Genomic DNA, 20,956 nt, shown 5'->3' with positions numbered 1-20,956 from the left:
CTGGCCGAAAGTTTCTGGCGAATACCTGATCTCCAAGCAGTCCCTGAATCCGAGGTTTCACTCGCTGGTTGCATCTTCTGCTTGAGCTGTTTTTGCTGTACGGTGGCCCTTGGATCCGGTCGAGGCAGGTCAATTGCAGTCTTCATTTTTCGTCCCAGCAGTAGCTCTGCGGGACTGCATCCCGTGACTTCATGTGGTGTCGATCGATAAGTCTGCAAGAAGCGTGCAATTTGTGCCCGAAGGTCCCCAGGACCAGCCTTCTGCAACTTCTGCTTTACAGTCTGAATGGCACATTCTACAGCGCCATTAGACGCTGGATGGTACGGCGCTACCAGCATCCGTCTCACCCCATTCTTCTTCAAGAATGTTGCATACACGTCACTAATAAATGCTGGACCATTGTCGGACACCACAATGTCAGGTAACCCCTGGTTTGCGAACATGACTCTCAAGCACGTAATGGTGGCTTCTGCAGATGGCGAAGAAACTGGGAACACCTCAATCCATTTAGAAAATGCATCCACTGCAATAAAAACATAAGTGTTCCGGTATGGCCCAGCATAGTCCACATGAAGTCCTGCCCAGGGTCTGTCCGGGAATGGCCAGGGCATGACGGGTATTGGCCGTCACGCTCGCTGCTGCTCCTGGCACGTTGGGCACCCCTGGATGGCAGCAACGATATTGTCATCCATTGAAGGCCACCATACATGGCTCCGCGCTACAGCTTTCATCTTGGATATCCCTGGATGGCTCTTATGAAGCAGTCTGTGTCGCCCTGGAGTGACACATGGACCAACACACGGTTGCCCCAGAGTACGCAGTTCCCTTGCACACTCATCTCGCGGAACCGCATTTTATAGGGTTTCCCCTCAGGTCTGGTGGCCAGTCCACAAGGCTTCCCTCACTCGCGAAACCACTGGATCTCGAGCAGTGGCGTCAGCAACAGCAGCTGACGACAGCGTTCGCGGGTATACTCCCGCCAGCATGAAGACATCAGCAGGGCAGTCCATGGGAAACTCTATTGTGGGAAGTGGTAGGCGACATAAGTCCGTCCGCATGTGCTATGTGGCTACCAGACCTGTAGCTTAGTGTATATCGGTACCCAGACAACAGCACGGCCCATCGTAGCACCCTGGGAGAGCAGGACTCTGGGACAGGTCTGTCTGCTGCGAGCAAACCTAGTAGTGGCTTGTGGTCAGTGACAGTTTCGAACGGATGACCCCACAAGTACTGTCTGAACTTCGTGACCCCAAACACAAGCGCTAACGCTTCCTTGTCCAACTGGCTGTAGTTATTTTCTGCAGCCACCAGACTTCTAGACGCAAAAGCAATGGGACACTCTTCCCCGACGTCTCACGCTGTGCCAAGACTGCCCCCAGCCCATAAGGGGAGGCATCTGTGATCAGCACAGTCGGCCTTGCAGGGTCAAAATGTGCTAAAACTCTAGCGGACGTCAGCAGCTCCTTGCTTTTGTGGAAAGCTTGCTCCTCCTCAGACGTCCAGCACCACCGGGCCCCTCTCCCCAGCAAGCGGTTCAGGGAGTGCAACACACTAGACAGATTCGGCATGAACCGTCTATAAAAGTTGATCAGGCCCAAGTAGCTCTGTAGCTCCTTCACATTCTGAGGCACTGGTGCTGCCAGCACGGCTTCAGTCTTGGTTGGGTTCGGTTGAAGACCGGCTGCACTGATGACGTGCCCTAGATACTCCACCTTAGATACCAAGAGCTCGCATTTAGAAAGCTTCAGCCGCAGCCCGGCTCTCCTCAGTCACTCCATGACTCGGCACACATTAGCCCAATGGTCGCTGTCATTGGCGCCAGTCACCAGTATATCGTCAAAGTATACCATGACATGGTCAAGATTGTGCAGAAGGTTCTCCATCTCGCATTGAAATAAAGCCGGGGCTGACAACACCCCAGACGGAAATCGGGTGAACTGGTACAAGCCCTTCGGGGTGTTGATAGTGACAAATTTTTTAGAGTCTTCGTGCAGCTTAACCTGCTGATACGCATGTCTCAGGTCGAGCTTTTTAAACTTAGCGCCCCCCATTACCCTTGCAAACAGCTCCTCGATGCGAGGGATTGGGTACGACCCCAGCACCATCACTGGGTTGACTGTCATCTTGAAGTCGCCGCACAGACGAATGCGGCCATCCCACTTTACTACAGGAAGGATGGGCATGGCCCATTCGGACGTCTTTACAGGGCGGATGACTCCCTCACGCTCCATCCTCTGCAACTCCTCGGCAACTCTTTCTCGTAGCACAAACGGGACGACCCGCGGCTTAAAAAATCGTGGCTTAGCACCCTCTTGCATGATAATCTGGGCGGTCACACCGTCAAGGGTGCCCAGTCCCTCCGAGAATTCTTTCATCCAACTTCTTCCGAACAACGTTGGGCACGGGCCATTCACGACGAACAAAGGCAGCACACATTCGCTCTCACCGAGCTTCACGGTTGCCACAAAATTACCTACCACTGGCTTCGTGTCGCCAAAAAATCCTCTGAGGTGGACCTCTGATGTCTCCAGTCTAGCCGAGGGAAACAGCTGTGTAAACTTCCTCTCGCTGATAGTTGACGCACTGGCGCCGGTATCTAGCTCCATGTCCAATGTCACCCATTGTTAAAAACTTCAACACGCATTGGCTCTGGCCCGGCCGCTTGAAGCGTCCATAGGTTGTATGCTCCCTCCTTCTCCGGCCTGTATTCCGTCGTCGCCAGCTCGTCGTCCAGGTTGTGGACAGGTTTCGGAACCTTGCTTTTGCAGTCTGTGACATGCTTGACCGGCATACTCTGGCCAGATGACCTCTCTGCTTGCACTTGGAGCAAACGCTGCTCAGGTGATGGCATTGGGGTGCCGGATGCTGCGCCCCACAGCGGAAACAAGGCCCACTTGCCTGCTGCTTGGTTTTCACAACATTCGCAGACTCCTTGGATTGTACTGGTGTCGCTTGGGGTAGCTGAGTGCAGAATGCACGGGAATCTTTCTGTGCAGCCTCCATGGCAATGATGGTATCTTTTGCGATCTCAAACTCCAAATCTGTAGTTTCCAGCAGCCGAGTCTGCATTGTGACATTGTTAATGCTGCTCACGAAACGATGCGAACTTGCAGTCATCGGCAAGCTTCTTTAGTGATGTGATGAAGTCGCTAACTGACTCTCTGTCCCGCTGGTGTCGAGAAAAAAAACTTGAAACTGGCCACAACCTCCGTTACCTTTGGCGAGTAGTGTTTGTTCAGAGCATTGAAAATTGCAGCCAAGGTGGTGTCGGCAGGCTTTGTAGGGGCTAGCAGGCTCTGCAGCAGCGAGTACGTTTATGATCCACAGCACGTCAGAAACACAGCAGTCTTCTTCGCCTCAGCAATGTCGTTCACTGCAAAGTACAGTTCCACCCGTTCACGATACTCGGTCCAATCCGACATACCCGCGCCGAATGGTTCCACCTTTCCAATAACAGACATGGCCGATACAGGGGGGCGGACAACGCAGACGTGACTGTGGTTTATCGCTCGTCGCCAGTTGTGATAATCCGGGCTGGGAACATTTCCCGGCCATGAGTGAAAAACAACACGTCAGTCGAGGGCATACCACGCGCTGAATAGCCCAGTCATGCGTGCTTTGTTATCATAGAGTTTCATATCGGTATTTATTTAGAAACTCTATGCTTTTTATTGACCGACGTGGTGGCACCCTCCAGTTATCATCAACGTCACAGACCGTCTCATTGGATACTGTTTCATTGGTCACTGATATATGCACAGTGGTGGAACAGCTGCACTAATTGTGCCGAGCCTGCGCCAAAGCATGTATAAGAGCGAAACCCTCCTTCCGTCGATGCTTCACAGCTAGCAAAACTGAAATCAAAACCAAGAGCATAATATGTATCGTCATCAACATAGAAGGAAGCAGAGGCCCATGCATAGAATTTCTAACTATACAGTGAGAAATTCTATGGGCGCATCAAAGTTGTCCGGTTCGTCATTAGCAAATTTTTTTCTGACGGACGTTGTTGCAATCTCAGCGCTGACACCCGTTGTTGCAAATGCACCGCTGGCACGAGTTGTTGCAGATGGGTCGCAAGCCCCAAGGGTAGCATTGGCCTGGCGGCCTGGGGCACAACTGGAAGCATCCGAAGGTCCTGGCAAAGCATGAGTCGACTGCTAACAGAACAACTTGTTTATTCTAGCATCACAAAAGAGCGGCCGGTCAGGTCGACCGAAGTGGAGAGACGGGAGAGCACGCTACTCAACGGAAGAAATCGGAGCCTCTCTTTTGGCGTCCGGGGGCAGCTGCTCTTATACTCTCGGAGTTGAGGGCAAGAAGGAACGCCTCAATAGAGGCGCACGTGACGGGGCACGGGCACGCTGAGAGACAGGTTGAGACGAGTGTAGTGACGCATCCGCCGGGCCGGCGCCGGTCAGACCTCCTCGCCACACTTGGGGAGCTCCTCTCCCCGGCTGCCGGCTTTGACAAGCGTGGGCACCAACATGCACACACACACACACGCACACTTGAAGACACGTGGCATTGAAACATGCCTGGACGCGCTTGGCGGGGAGGCGTATCGGCGGCGCTGAACGGGCCAAAATGTCCGCCGCTTTGAACGAAGCCCCGGCGTCCATTGCATCCGCACCGGCTATACCACGCGTCGTAGGCAAAACGTAACAACGTACAATGTAGTGTCACTGTGCCACTGGCACTTTATTTTGGTGCCACGTGTAATACCTCACAGTTTGCCAAAGGAGGATGTCACATTCTAGGGTTAGAGGTAAGCTTCTTTTTATGTCTGTGGGTAATACCGTGGTTTTGTAAAAGTGCTGCTGCGATAAGAATCAAACATGGTGGATAGTTTAGAGTGGTATTAACTAATCAGGTCGAATGTGGTCCACTGCGAGAGCGGGCATTTTGACGGGTGCCGCCATGTTCGTTGATGCAAAACTTTTGTATCAAGCATGGGTTGCTGCGCTATTTCTGTGAAATGGCCTCGCCGATGCAAATGCAAGACCATATTTGCGTCTTGGGCATGTGCAGTGGTGCTGACTTTTTTTGCTATCACAAAATCTGTGCGGCCCCTACTTGAAAACTCCCTAATGTGCATGGCATGACATGAATACAGTCACACCTCTATATATCGAACTCTGCCACCGCTGACCACATATGCTCTGTTGACAGGCGGTGAGCTTTGCCGCAACATCCTCGAAGATAGCGGTGGCACGATGGGCGTCCCCGACTGCTGCACACTATAGGCGCACACATCGATTGCTCCAAGGGTGCCATTTGAAAGTAGCGGCGTACACATGCAGTGGCTTGGCTAGTTCGACAACGTCAAGGACGCATTGTACGACGTTGGCATTGCATTTGTCGCACTGACTCCTCCTTGTTGCAGCGTTCTGCGCCTACCACCCCTCGCGAGGACTGGCAGTTTGCATCCATAAAGACACGCGACAGCGCGCACTCACTGGCTCACTCATAGACGCCTTGGCATATGCCACTTAATACTTTGTTATTGACAGTGTTTCAAAATGCTTCGATTGACGGACGTGGAGATCGCAGCAGGAGTAGCGGCCAAACAGAGACGCAGCCGAGGTTGATCCTGCAAGTGCTGATGTTGCCCCGCTCCCGACTTCAACTGAGACTGTAGCTGCTTTGGCCATTCTGTGCCGCTACTGCAGTGCAATAGAGGGCACCAGCCTATCGGTTGTGGATCATTAGACTATGTTGTGGGCTCCGTGTTTAAGCACGCGGCTGCCAATAAGAAGCATGCTACACTGCTGCAGTACTTTCAGCCAAATAAATGATACTTTGTGTAAAACTTCAAGTGAGTATTTACTGTGCCTCGATTGGGGCGCGATAGGGGATTGTTGTTTGGAGCACGCATTCGGTTGCGCCACGCACAATTAGCCTAGGCCGCGCCAACTTCACATGGCTGACAAAGGCGGTGCAGCCTAGACTAATTGCATGCGGCGCAATCGACCAGGCGCTCAAGGCTGATGTAGTCAGTGCGACCAAGGCCATTTGTACGTGGCCCAACCGAACGCACGCTCCAAACAATGATCCCCGATCGCGCCCTTGGTTCATTGATTGATTTGCAGAAGTTTTTGACGTGTTTCTTACGTGGTTTTCTATGTCAAATTCTGGCTATATCGAACTATTTCGTGATGCCGTGCTGTTCTATATATCGAAGTTCGACTGTACATTGCATAATGTCACGTTCAGTGCAGGTGCGTGTACTCGATTGGTCTTGCAGTAAGCCTTTGGCCATAAGCTGTGACTGTCGCACTGCATTGCATCCTGGGTTAATAAACGCGCATCTGTATATGATATCTGTGGTGCCTTCTCTGTGCCGCATTGACGAACCCGGCCTTTGTCCTTTCGTCCTTGCGTCCTTTCCTGAGCGTGCTTGCAGGTTAAGCCTCGCGCAAAACCATCTCTACAACATATCGACTATATCAGTTAACATTTGCATGGTATATGGTAACCACACGTGCGTTGGACCCTGCACCAAAAGTACTAGCTGCTGCACCAAACCGGCTTTTTGCCTGCGCCAGGACCTGTGCGAAAAGGTGAAATGGCTGTTCCACCACTGTATACAATGCCTTTTGTTTCTGTACACTGTCACCACAGCACACGCACAAGCAAAACATTACAGCCCCATATGTCTGCCACCCTTTGTGAAAGGGCTGGATGCTGCTCCTTTCGTCCCTGGTTTCAGGTGGTAGTAACAACTTTATTTCGTCAACAGAAAGGATTTGGTTGACTTTAGTGGGCTTCCAGGGTGCGTGAGGTGGCCGTCCGATCAGTTCCTCGAGTGCCACCTGTTATGATTGTGAGGCCCTGTCTGTCGACCACTTCCAAAGCCCAGCTGATGGCCTACAGACGTTGAACCGCTGGGTCCGAGCTAGACACCGCATCCTCCGACTCCTGCTCGTTAAAGAGTTGCCATTCTCTTTTCGGTTTTCGATTGTCACATTTGAATAAAATGCAATTTAAGTCTGCCTCTGTGACCCCGCAGAGCTTACATTTGGGGGTGTAGACTCCTGGGTAGGCCTTGGAGTATATATAGGAGTTGGGGAAGGCGTTAATTTGTAGCTTCCGCCATGCCACTTGTTGAGGTTTATTAAGGTTTTGTCTGGCATTGGGAACGTTTTTCTGTTTTTTCTATAATATAATGTAATCTTGGGGTAGGTGATCAAGGTCTCTCTGGCCGACCTCAGGACCGGCTCACCCACTGCAAAATCCACCACTCTGGGGCTTTTGATGGCACCCTTACAAGCCCCTAGGGGCGTGTACAGCAAGGCAGCTTTGGCCACACGAAGTAAAGTTAATGCTTTTCTGGCAGAACTTTTTCAGATGCTCAGTTATTCAGACCTTTTGGTGTTCATCAAAACTGAGAATGGGTGGGTTGGTGTGGTTTCATCTTTACAAAAAACTGTGCAAAATATATGTGGTTGAGCAATGAAACAACAGACATGGGCGCTGTTCCCAGTCAGACTCCAATAGTGTAGTGGTAAATGACTTCATGTGAACATAATTAGTACATGTTTGCCTGTTATATATGTTTAATTAAATGGGCTGATATTTTCTGGTATTTTAAGGGCCCTTGAAGAACATGTAAAATGGACATGTCAACTGTGTTGCAGGATGGTTTCGGCAAAGAAAAAGTTTCATTTCGATCGCTTCGCCCTGCAGTCAAGGAAACCAACAAAACAACTAAGAAGGTGTCGATTGACCAGAGCAGCACAGATGGTGAGTTTAGAACAAATCATTTTTGAGACATTCTGTATTGTAGGTGGCTCAATTACAACTGCAGTGCAAATGCTGCACAAATTGCATGTGTTATGCTGAAACTACATTTTAACAGCAAATGGTGTCAAGCAGGTCCATCAATGTCTAAAATGTTTCATGTGCTAGTGGTTCTCAGTTACTGTTATCAGAATGTAAGCCGTGAGTAAATGTGCTTGAACTGGATGCAAAGGAAACTGTCAGCATGATGGCACAGAGCATCAGAATAATTGCGGCACTGACAGCCAAATGCATTTTTTTGTGAAGCAGCACATGTGAAACAACAGAAGAGTATAGCTTCCAATATCTTGTGTGTTCATGGTACTTTATGATAGTAGTATTCAAAGATAGAAGTTTGTGACATAGCTGTGACAGTGGTCCAATAGATAACCATAGAGATTATCTAATTTAAATTCTCCTGATATTACAGGTTAAAACCACTATTCGCAATACAAGTATCATAATATCAACACGACCTGCCAGGATTGCTTAGTGGCTATGGTGTTTGGCTGCTAAGCACGAGGTCACAGGCTTGAATCTCTGCCATCGCGGCCGCATTTTAATGGGTGCGAAATGCGTAACACCCATGTACTTATATTTAGGTGAACGTTAAAGAACCCCTGTTGGTCTAAATTATTCTGGAGTCCCCCACTACATTGTGCCTCATAATCAAATTGTGGTTTTGGCACGTAAAATCTCATAATTTATTTATTTATTTATTAGTATACCCTCAAGACCCAGAGGGCGTTACAGAGGGGATGGGTACAATGCAAATACAAAACAAAACAATAAAAGGAATTTACAGGAAAAAAACAACAGTTTGCAGCTACACCAGTAAGTGTTGAGTAACTGCAGACGAACAACGCTTGGTCTTCAGTGGCAGCGATGGAGGGGGGAAGGTGATTCCACTCTCTACTTGTCTTCGGAAGAAAAGAATGTAAGGAGAGATTAGTGCAGCACAAAGGGACGGCTACTTTATTTGGGTGGTCAACACGTGATGAAAAGTAAGGAGGTTCTGAGATGAGGTCCTGTCGAAGTACTTGATTATGAAAGAAAATTTTATGAAAAAGCAAGAGGCGTGAAATAGTTCTTCTCATCACCTGGTCTGGAAGGTTAAGAGTGGATTTCATCAAGGTGACACTGGCAGTTCGAGCAAAATTATTAAGTATAAATCGGGCTGAACGGTTCTGGACCGATTCTAACGTGTCAATTAGCGTTGATTGAGCTGGATCCCAGACGGCTGAAGCGTACTCGAGCTTTGGACGGATTAATGTTTGATATAGCTGTAGTTTAAGGTGTGCTGGTGCTTGGCGAAAGTTGCGGCGAAGGTAACCAAGCGTACGACAAGCATTGTTAGTAATGTAGTTAATGTGAGAGTGCCATGATAAATCGTTCGATATGTAAACACCAAGATATTTGTAAGTACTAACCTGCTCTAATTTAGCTCCGTTCAAGGCGTACGTAAAAGGTTCAGAAATTTTAGAAAGCGACATTGCCATACTTTTACATTTATTTACGTTAAGGGTCATTAGCCAAGTATTACACCAGTCAGAGACGCGATTAAGATCAGCTTGAAGAAGGTAGTTGTCGTTTTCATTAGTTATTCTACGGTACATGACACAGTCGTCTGCAAAGAGTTTTATGGATGACGTGATGTTACGCGGAAGGTCATTGATATATATTAAAAAGAGCAAAGGACCTAAAACTGAGCCTTGCGGAACGCCAGATTTAACTGCGCAGGAATTTGAGGAACAATCATTAGCGGTTTCGTATTGCGTGCGGTTAGTCAGAAAGCATTCTATCCATTTGAGAATATTGGGGTCGATGTTCAGTGTGCTGAGCTTCAGTAGTAATAATTGGTGCGAAACTTTATCAAAAGCTTTTGCGAAGTCTAGAAACATGCAATCAACCGGAATTCTATTATCTAGTGCTAAGATGACATCATGCGTAAAAAGACAGAAGCTGAGTTTTGCACGAGTGGTGCTTACGAAAGCCGTGTTGGAACCTGCTGAAGAATGAGTTGGTTTCAAGAAATGTTATAAGGTTAGAATAGATTACATGCTCAAGCATTTTACAGGGGATACTTGTTAAAGAAATTGGTCGGTAGTTTAAGGCAGAGTGTTGGTTACCGGATTTAAAGATGGGAATCACCTTCCCCACCTTCCAATCAGTCGGCAAAGTAGAGCACTGGAGAGACTGCATGAAAATGTGTGACAATATTATGGAAGAGTACACTTCAGTGTTTTTCAGAAATTTTGCGTTTATCTCATCAGTTCCGCAGGCAGACGACAGCCTAAGATTCCGGATTAAGTTAATGACTCCTTCAAATTCAATCACGAAAAGTCCATTGGAAAAAACCTGCTGTCGCATAGCTGCGGCACTGAGATTGCTCGTGAATCGGAAAAACATTGCAAAAAAACGTCGTTAAGAATGGAACAGCATTCTTCGTTGCGCAGTGCACGCCCATCGGAATCAGTAAGTGTTATTACAGTGTCCTTCATTGGTTTAACGCTTTTCCAAAACTTGGATGGGTCAGCAGACAATAGCGAGGGAAGCGTAATGTTGACAGTCACTCCTCGCAGTTTTGATGGAAGAGCGATATGCGGAAAGAGCTTTGCGATAAGCATGCCAACGACAAGCACTGCTGCCGAGCTTTGCAGAACGGAAGAGGCGCTTTTTCTTATTAAGAAGCCTTTTGAGGTTTGTTGTATACCATGGCGCTCGCTGCTTTTTGGATATAACTTGTAGTGGTACGTGCCTGTCGATCAATGAAGCGACTTTGTTTCTAAAGAGGCTCCAATTCTGTTCGATTGACCTGTCATAAAAGCCAGGCATATAATTATCAATGAACTGTTCCAGTTCCTTATTTATTGCTGTATAGTCTCCTTTCTTGTAGTTTCTTATAGTCTTGGTAATTGTAGTTCGGGGTGTAATGTCGACGTTTAAGTTAAATGCAAGGCAGCAATGGTCGCTAACACCAGGAAAATAAGTCAGTTAGTGGACTAAGTTTGGTGTCGTGGTAAGGATCAAATCCAACACGTTAGCAGACGTAAGGCCTACTCTTGTTGGTTTGGTGACTAGTTGGGTGAAATTGAAATCTGAACATAAATTAACAAATACTTTATTCTCAATGGTCGTCTCAGTGTTCGTAGGGCTGGTACCTTACCAACGAATCTTAGGAAAGTTAAAGTCTCCTAACTGAAACAAAGGAGCACGCTGGAATTGTAGAACTAATGAGTTCAACACGTCATGCAATAATTCACAAAAATCAGGTGTCGCGTTGGGTGGCCTGTAACACACACAAAAAAGAGCGCTTTGATGATGGAAAGGGATGTTCGCACAAACAAGCTCTAAGGAAGAATTCAGTGGTATCATATGTGACGCTAGGTTATCGGCTACAGCTATAAGAACATCTCCCCCTTTTCCGGTGTGACGATCACATCGATAGATGGTGTATTTTTTATCGCAGTCAAGTAGTTCACTCCTGGCTACTTCGGGAGAAAGCCACGTTTCTGTAAGCGCCACAACGTCAGCAGAGTGTGAGCCAATGATAGCCGATAAAGTGTCTCTCTTATTGGTTATGCTTCGCACATTTGAAAACAGCAAGGATATGTTTCGTGGAACAGGGGGCGTAACGTTTGTTGTGTTAGGACAAGGAAGTGGCACGACCTGCAGACGTAGAAGCGGACGAGAACTCGTTTGAAATTGCGCCGCTACCAGATTCTAGTTCACAAATACTATCGGTTGCTCGTGAGTAGACAAAGCACTTTTTATGTATATATAGTTTGTTGTAACGTACCGTGAACTGCTCCTTACCAGCTTGTCCGTATTCAAAAAGCTTTTTTGCGCACACTTCTTGTAGCCTTGCTGAAGTCTTCATTAACCGACACGTCACAAGCCCTCAGTTTGGCTCTTGCGGCCAGAATGCCCTCGCGTAACTTGGAAGACGCAAGTTTCATTATGACAGGTCGGCACTTACCCGGTGTGAATTTCCCCAGCCTGTGAGCACGAGATATGCGTTCATCATCGGTACCCAGGTTAAGCTTTAACGCTGCGTTAAGGATTTTACAAACCTTTTCTTCACACTGGGCCCATGTTTCAGCAACACTGTCTTCAATGCCATGTAATATAAGATAATCTCGGCGGGAGTGATCTTCAAGCTCGTTAAGACGTTCGGTTAAAGTTGCCAGTTGCGGTGACACGCCCAAGCTCGCGTTTTCTCCAGTCAAGTGCATAGTGTCTTCTACCAGAGAAAGCCTGTTGTGAATGTCGCAAATTTTTTCCTCAAGTGAATTCTGCGCTTCTTTGACAGCGTTTAGAGATGCCATAATTTCATTGTGCTTTGCATCAACATTCTTGTGAAGTGATTTTATCAAAGAAAGAAGTTCTTTGCGCTCTTTGCTTGGCTTCGATCCTACGATCCTTTGAGTATGCGTGCTGACATCAGAATGTTTTCTTTGTCCTTAAAGAAAGGTAATTTTGCTATTATTGGCCTGCATTTATTGTCACTGTGCCGGCCTAGTCCATGAATGCATTCAAATTGGTTTTTTGTCACAGTAATTTGAAGTTTCTCTAGGCAGAACTTTATTATTTTTTGTTCAGATGCAACCCAGTCTTCGTTAAAGGCATCTTCAATTCCAAAAAAAAAAAACAGAAGGCTAGAGCGTCGCATCCGATTTTCAGCGCTATCACACCTAGCTGAAATGTTGGACAACAGGTCAGTAACACTGTACAAGTTAGTTGTAGTTGTGACAGCATCGGATGTTTGCTGTTCGGATATGTTGCATAATTCCAAAACTTAATTAATTAGTCTTAATTAATTAACAAACCTATAACTTCTTATAATTAATTTAAAGGTGTCAATGAGCAAATTGTAAAGTGACATGAAAAATTCCCAATACAGCTTTCTGTTCCTCAATACATGCTACATAAGAGTGTTTTTCCGAGCATGAAAGGAGTGTCTTGAGTGGCCAGTTGCATGGCAATTTCACATGCATTTGCAGGCTTCTTTCATGGTCAGAAAAACACTTTTATGTAGTGCATATTGAGGTGCAGAAAACTGTATCAGGAGCTTTTCATCTCATTTTTCATATAATTATAGTATTCGAGAAGTTGATTAATTAATTCAGACTAATTAGGTAATTAGGCAGAATTTAAAAAATAATCTGAAGATCTCCAAGCGACGGGAAACATTACCTTGGTTTTGTCCAGCTACGTGGCACTTGCATATTTTTAAAGTTTGGCTAAGGTTATGTGGGAGACCCTATATGCTTGTATCTATGTATTTAAGATAAAATATAAGCCCTTTCTTATGTCTTCAATGTGAGAATGCGCGACTCTCACGCGTTCCCTGATATGTTGTTTTCCCGCATAGCGCCCGTCTCCTGTAAGCCGGCTTCGCCGCATGGCATAGCAACCGCATGGCGGTTGCTATACTTGCAGGGTAGTGTGAGAGATGGCACAAGTGTTGCTCTACTAACGCCACCTAACGGCAGGGTTACTTGGGCGCGGAAAGGAGAAGGCTCTTCCTCTTTGGCTTCAGGTCAGCAAGCGGCATGGACATTCCGCACATGTGCTGATCCATGCTTCTGCCAGACCTTCTCACGAGGCCTATACCGGAATGGACAAATACGATCGTTCGAAAGCGCCACCGTTCGCATGACCATATGTGCGAACGACCAGGCGTTAGTGTCCAGCATGGGGCGAACATATTGGCTCACTATTTGGTCGTGGTGAGTCGGACTTCCTCAATTTGTCGAGCACCCATCGGCTTGCTTTGTGTTTAGCAACTCGGCTAGCAGGCACTGATCTGTGAAAGATGTAATGAATGCCCTTGTGATTGTTTGCAATCACAATGGCATTTGTTGTTTAGTGTTGTTTAACGCCACTTACATGACCTTGTAGCTTGGGATATGTTTCTTATACTGTATTTTAAAACATCAAAAACATGTACCTATCTTCCTTTTTTGGCCAACATGCATGTAAATAATGCATCGCTGGAAGTTTTCTGGGGTGGTGAACACACTGCTGCCACAGCTCAGATTTCGGATTCTTTTCTCAGATTTTATTAAAAACTATAGAGTTGTTTGAGTTGTATACATGTACATGTCCGGACAGGCCGCCATTGGAATATGAACCTGGCAACATTTAACGCTAGAACGTTATCTAGTGAGGCGAGTCTAGCAGTGCTATTGGAGGAATTAGAGGGCAGTAAATGGGATATAATAGGGCACAGTGAAGTTAGCAGGCCAAAAGAAGCATATACAGTGCTAAAAAGCGGGCACGTCCTGTGCTACCGGGGCTTAGCAGAGAGACGAGAACTAGGAGTCGGATTCCTGATTAATAAGAACATAGCTGGTAACATACAGGAATTCTATAGCATTAACGAGAGGGTGGCATGTCTTGGTAGGCAAGAAGCAGGCCGGAGACATGTCAGTGGGGGAATATGGCATAGGCTCTAGGAATAGCAGAGGAGAGTTATTAGTAGAGTTTGCAGAACAGAATAATATGCGGATAATGAATACCTTTTTCCGCAAGCGGGTCAGCCGAAAGTGGACGTGGAGGAGCCCGAATGGTGAGACTAGAAATGAAATCGACTTCATACTCTGCGCGAACCCTGGCATCATACAAGATGTAGACGTGCTCGGCAAGGTGCGCTGCAGTGACCATAGGATGGTAAGAACTCGAATTAGCCTTGACTTGAGGAGGGAACGGAAGAAACTGGTACATAAGAAGCCAATCAATGAGTTAGCGGTAAGAGGGAAACTAGAGGAATTCCGGATCAAGCTACAGAACAGGTATTCGGCTTTAACCCAGGAAGAGGACCATAGTGTTGAAGCAATGAACGACAATCTTGTGGGCATCATTAAGGAGTGCGCAATAGAAGTAGGTGGTAATGCCGTTAAACAGGAAACCAGTAAGCTATCGAAGGAGACGAAAGATCTGATCAAGAAACGCCAATGTATGAAAGCCTCTAACCCTACAGCCAGAATAGAACTGGCAGAACTTTCTAAGTTTTTCAACAAGCGTAAGACAGCGGACATAAGGAACTATAATATGGATAGAATTGAACAGGCTCTCAGGAACGGAGGAAGCCTAAAAGCAGTGAAGAAGAAACTAGGAATAGGCAAGAATCAGATGTGTGCGTTAAGAGACAAAGCCGGCAATATCGTTACTAATATGGATGAGATAGTTCAAGTGGCTGAAGAGTTTTATAGAGATTTATACAGTACCAGTAACACCCACGACGATAAGGTGAGAGAGAATAGTCTAGAGGAACTTGAAATCCCACAAGTAACACCGGAAGAGGTAAAGAACGCCTTGGGAGCTATGCAAAGGGGGAAGGCAGCTGGGGAGGATCAGGTAACAGCGGATTTGTTGAAGGATGGTGGGAACACTGTCCTAGAAAGATTGGCCGCCCTATATACATAATGCCTCATGACCTCGAACGTACCGGAATCTTGGAAGAACGCTCACACAATCATAACCCATAAGAAAGGGGACGCCAAAAGACTTGAAAAATTATAGACCGATCAGCTTACTGTCCGTTGCCTACAAAGTATATACTAAGGTAATCGCAAATAGAATCAGGAATACCTTAGACTTCTGTCAACCAAAGGACCAGGCAGGATTCTGTAAAGGCTACTCAACAATAGACCATATTCACACTATCAATCAGGTGATAGAGAAATGTGCGGAATATAACCAACCCTTATATATAGCCTTCATTGATTACGAAAAAGCATTTGATTCAGTCGAAACCTCAGCAGTCATGAAGGCACTACGGAATCAGGGTGTAGACGAGCCGTATGTAAAAATACTGAAAGATATCTATAGCGGCTCCACAGCCACCGTAGTGCTACATAAAGAAAGCAACAAAATCCCAATAAAGAAAGGCGTCAGGCAGGGATATACGACCTATCCAATGCTATTCACAGCGTGTTTACAGGAGGTATTCAGAGACCTGGATTGGGAAGAAGTGGGGATAAGAATTAATGGAGAATACCTTAGTAACTTGCGATTCGCTGATGATATTGCCTTGCTTAGTAACTCAGGAGACCAATTGCAATGCGTGCTCACTGACCTGGAGAGGCAAAGCAGAAGGGTGGGTCTGAAAATTAATCTACAGAAAACTAAAGTAATGTTTAACAGTCTCGGAAGAGAACAGCAGTTTACGATAGGTAGCCAGGCACTGGAAGTGGTAAGGGAATACATCTACTTAGGGCAGGTAGTGACCACGGATCCGGATCATGAGACTGAAATAACCAGAAGAATAAGAATGGGCTGGGGTGCGTTTGGCAGGCATTCTCAAATCATGAACAGCAGTTTGCCACTATCCCTCAAGAGGAAAGTGTATAACAGCTGTGTCTTACCAGTACTCACCTACGGGGCAGAAACCTGGAGGCTTACGAAAAGGGTTCTGCTGAAATTGAGGACGACGCAACGAGCTATGGAAAGAAGAATGATAGGTGTAACGTTAAGGGATAAAAAGAGAGCAGATTGGGTGAGGGAACAAACGCGGGTAAATGGCATCTTAGTTGAAATCAAGAAAAAGAAATGGGCATGGGCCGGACATGTAATGAGGAGGGAAGATAACCGATGGTCATTAAGGGTTACGGACTGGATTCCAAGGGAAGGGAAGCGTAGTAGGGGACGGCAGAAAGTTAGGTGGGCAGATGACATTAAGACATTTGCAGGGACAACATGGCCACAATTAGTACATGACTGGGGTAGTTGGAGAAGTATGGGAGAGGCCTTTGCCCTGCAGTGGGCGTAACTAGGCTGATGATGATGATGACTGTGTAGCCATCCATTTTCATATGTACAGTTCGTGGGGATTGAGATATGCCCTGGCGCCTTTGTGCGGGCAGTAACCTGTTCTGTCGATCCCATGCCTCTCCCATTTCCACTCACGATGGTTGCCGGTGGTGGCGCTCCACTCGCGATGGTTTGCAGTAGGGGCGTTCGCATTGTGGCATAGCCGCTGGTCGGCTGCTTACTGGGTATGTCCACTGGGTATGTCCACTGGGTATGTCCACTGCCCACTGGGTATGTACGCGCTCTCCTCTTGTCTGCCGGCTTCTTTGTTTCTCGAACTTGAGCTCGCATACGGTGCCATCATCATAATCATTAGCCTATGTTTAGGTCCACTGTACAACGAAGGCCTCTCTCCAATAATCTCCACTTACTCTGTCTGCACTTGCTGATTCCAAGTTGTGCCTGCAAATTTCCTAATTGGTGTTATGAAGAACTAAAGAAGCTTCTATAAATATGAGGCTACAGCCAAGGAATATCCATATGTCAAAGTGTATTATTAAACTTTGTATTGTGTTTTTGTTCTCTTCACCTACAATTTCTGTTTGCAAGAATGCTGCCATAAAAATAGTGACCCCAGAAAGGACTCTATCGCATGCACAGGCTATCTGCAATATTTTTTATTTTATTGTTTGGGATGAAGCCCCATACGACCCTTCACATTTACACTGTACGCGGTCTCTAGCGTATGATCAGCAGCGTTTCAGTAGCATACTCCCTGTGATGGTGCATTGCACATTGCAGGGGCACAGAGCATTTTCTTGGGCCTTTTCTAGGCTTCATGATTGCATTTATCCATATTGGTATGTTCACAAAGCACTCCTTCCCACATGCCCCATGTTAGTGGGCATTATACTGCGGTTAGTGCATTGTTTCTATGGTATGTTTACTGGTGCCTTTACTAGCAAGCTTTGCATTAAGGGACACACAATCAAGATTCATGACCTTTTTCACTCATGCACAACCAAGACTGCTGACAACTTGAGCCTTCTGTAATTGCCATCTACTCTTTCCACGGTGGCAGATGACAGCGAGTCGGAGCATGGCCCGCTGTCCAAGAGGACTCGCAAGGACATTGTTGTTGTCTACTGGATCTCATTCCTTGACCAGAGTCAGAGGGTGCTGCTCTTCACACAGGATGAGAGAGTCTGGAAAAATGCTCGAAAAGTGAGTGGTTACCAAAGACGTGTAATCCGGTCCTTTGTTGATTCAGCTTTGCACTGGCGGTTGGTTATCATTCTGACTGGCTCATTCCTGGATATCAGCAGATTTATCAGCTTGCCAAGTTGCTTTGTTGACAGGTTGTATGGATTTCTTGGGTGACTGCTAGTGTAGGTTGAACATTTTCCTGCAGAATGTTTTTTGTTTACGTCACTGACGTACATATCACACTTTTTGTTGTTTACGTCAGTGACATAGATATCACACTTTTTCTTGTCAGTGGCATCTTGCAGGCCTGGATTTTGACATGCTGTCATGTTTTAGCCATCTTATAAAGAAGTGTGGTTACTTTGAGCAAAGACTTGGACCACAGATTTCAGTTTAATTTGTTGATTTGTAAACATGTGAGGTCAAGCAAGCAGCTTATCATTTGATCATGTTCATTAAGACAATGACTGAAGGCAACCATTGTGAAGGTGGTTAAGGAAGCCTTCGTTTGCTATCATGGTACTGTACCTCTCCTCAGTTGGACACAGTTCTGCTAGTCTTCATCGATCCCTGTGTGCATCGAATGCAGCCTTTGGCTGATCGTTTAATTTAACTGGTTGAGTTGCTAATAGACCAAGCTTTAATAAATTCACCTTAGCTAGCTGCAGCAGTTGTACATGAGCCCATTGTCCTGCTCAGTGTAAAAATGAGGGAGCCACCACAGCATGGGCAGTGAATGCACCGCAGGTGGTGGATGGTGAGCAGTCGCACCTTGAGCTGTTTGTGTCCCTGCATGGGGCTGGCATCTCCTTGGTGAGCAAGTCTCTGGTGGAGCTGGCCTTCCTGAGTGTGTGCAGTGCCCCCGCTCAGTGGGAGGTGCGCATCCATGAGGCCTGGAAGCCTCTGACCCTGGAGCTGGCTGCCTGGCTCGAGTACCGGTGGTCCTCCAGCAGCAAGGTCGCTGAGCTCAAGGACTATGTGCAGGTCATGAATGCCATTTTAATGTTGCTACCCAGAATTACACAAGTTTCCTCAACAAGAAAATAAGTAAAATTTTTATAGCCATTGTATTTCAGCCAGTTAAAATTGTGTTTAGTCATGTTTACTCGAAACAAATGGGAGAAACTTGATCATTGCAATAGAACAGACATTTTTGAATGTCATATTCAATGCTAAGTTAACTATCATCCGGCATGTAAAACTGTTGAGGATGAAATGTTTTAGAACTCTATACCTTGTTATAATTTTATCTCATCAGTCATGGGGAACAGATAGGTACTGTCTATCTCTTTTTAAAAGCTCTGCGTAGTCATGCATAGACTATGGCTGCATTCTTTATCACTCAGCGTCACAAACAACATTTAAGTTGCTTGATCCTGTCTATCACTTAGGTATCCATTTAGCACATGGTGCCTTTTGTACAAGCCCTCTTCAAAACCTTTATGCAAATTTGCATCGGTAGGTGGCCACTGGATTATCAGCAAACGTATCTTGGAGTTGCATATTGTCACATTGCTGTCACAGTATATAATAATGCTATCAAAAGCGTGACTTAAATATATGTACTCTTTGTTGGGTGAACCTGCGCCTAGCAAAACAAGTCGCTCCTAAAACACAATAATGGTAGCGAGCAAAGACAGCGATAGGCGAAATCTGATCTGTGGATCAGACACATGGTCTACTTATGCACGGCTCAATTAACCATCCAGCCTAACTGTTGGTGCTTGCGTAAGCTCTAGAATGTGTGGGGATCGAGGTGCCTTCCCACACCTCGTCCGCCAGCTCGCACATTGTGCTTAGCCCGTTCTCCGGGAACTGCTGCCATAACTGCAACACGGTGGACACTGCTAGTGTGGTGGAGCTAATTGTCCGCACAGACCGTGCTTCTCCCTCCTGAGGTCAAGTCACCATGCGAGCAAATGTCATCAGGACATGCCCTATTGGCCTCCCAAGTGGCAGCCCCCGGACGCCCTCTCCACCCGAGCTTTCTTCCGCTGAGCACTTCATCATTCCAGCATATGCTCACAGGCACGCAACAAGTTGGTGTCATGGGACCTTTGCTTGCGCGACTTCTTGTTGTTGTGCATGGTAGATCGCATACTCGGTTAGCCCTAGCACAGCGGGCATGCGTACTCAATCAATCTTGCCTTTGCCCGTAAGTGCTGCAACTTTCACACCGTGCTGTATCTTGGGTGAATAAACCCATGTCTGTTGGCGAACTGACTCCAGAGCCTTCTCTGCCCAGTGTCGGAGAGTTGACAAACCCTGCCACAGCACCTTTGTGCGCTGCAAAGTGGACAAGCGTCGTGCCCTTTCCTGACCTTTCACTCACATGTTGAGCCTTATCAACATAACATCAACCATATCCACAAATGTACACCATTATTCCCATCGTGCACAGAATTTGATTACACAAGGCTTGGCAACAACATAGACAACAGATAGAACCATCAATAACATTCGAACCATCAATAACATCATGTCACAGTACGCGCGAACGACCAGGCGTTGGGATCCAGCATGGGGCGGACATATTCACTCGCTATCCGGTCGCGGTGAGTCAGACTTCCGCGATTTGTCGCACGCCCATCGGCATGTTTTAGAGATAGCAACTCGGCTAGCAGGCATTGATCTATGAAAGGTGCAGTAAATGCCCTTGCGATTGTTTGCACTGCTGTGTTGTCGTTCCTTTGTTCCAAGAGCATGGGTGAGAACCCCACAGTAGAAAAGTGCACATTTTCATCTTAAGAGGAAACATCAGCTCGGGTGCTCCTATCTAAATACATACATGTAAAATGAGAATTCGTTTTTCTCGGCAACCACTGCACCCAACTTGAAGAAGTTTGTTGCATTTAAACGACAGACTTAAAATCTAGTGACTGTTGGTTTCCAATTTTCAGTTTAAGTCCTCATTCCTTTATTAAAAAATGGCAAAAATATAACATTTGAATAAAACAAAACTGTCAAGTTTACAACTCTGTAACTCAGCAAAGAAGTATATGACAATTCGGTAAATTGCATCTAAGAGTACATCTAAAGCAGCAAAATTGATATGTTACATATGAATCCCAAAAAAAATTGTAATATGGAAATGCAGCTTTTGCAGAACCCTTGTAAACAATGTAACAAATTCACGTAATATATAAAATGACACACTGAATTTGTCCGCTTTCAACGATCTGATGGATGCCATTTACAGAAACGCGATATC

At 46.4% G+C, this 20,956-nt stretch overlaps 1 protein-coding gene across 2 annotated transcripts in view; it reads left to right on the top strand.

Moving 5' to 3' along the window:
- LOC126521192 (intermembrane lipid transfer protein VPS13A-like) overlaps window positions 1–20,956 on the top strand; it is an 820,642-nt gene that overhangs the window by 581,960 nt on the left and 217,726 nt on the right. For both annotated transcript variants that reach the window (XM_050169804.3, XM_055065737.2), the window contains 3 exons: window positions 7,641–7,746; window positions 17,621–17,763; window positions 18,493–18,729. In XM_050169804.3, the coding sequence (XP_050025761.2) occupies window positions 7,641–7,746; window positions 17,621–17,763; window positions 18,493–18,729 (486 nt within the window). The remainder of the gene's footprint in view (window positions 1–7,640; window positions 7,747–17,620; window positions 17,764–18,492; window positions 18,730–20,956) is intronic.

Source organism: Dermacentor andersoni, chromosome 6 (genome assembly GCF_023375885.2).
Source record: "Dermacentor andersoni chromosome 6, qqDerAnde1_hic_scaffold, whole genome shotgun sequence".
Lineage (NCBI taxonomy): Eukaryota > Metazoa > Arthropoda > Arachnida > Ixodida > Ixodidae > Dermacentor > Dermacentor andersoni.
This window is presented reverse-complemented; position numbering and strand designations above follow the sequence as displayed.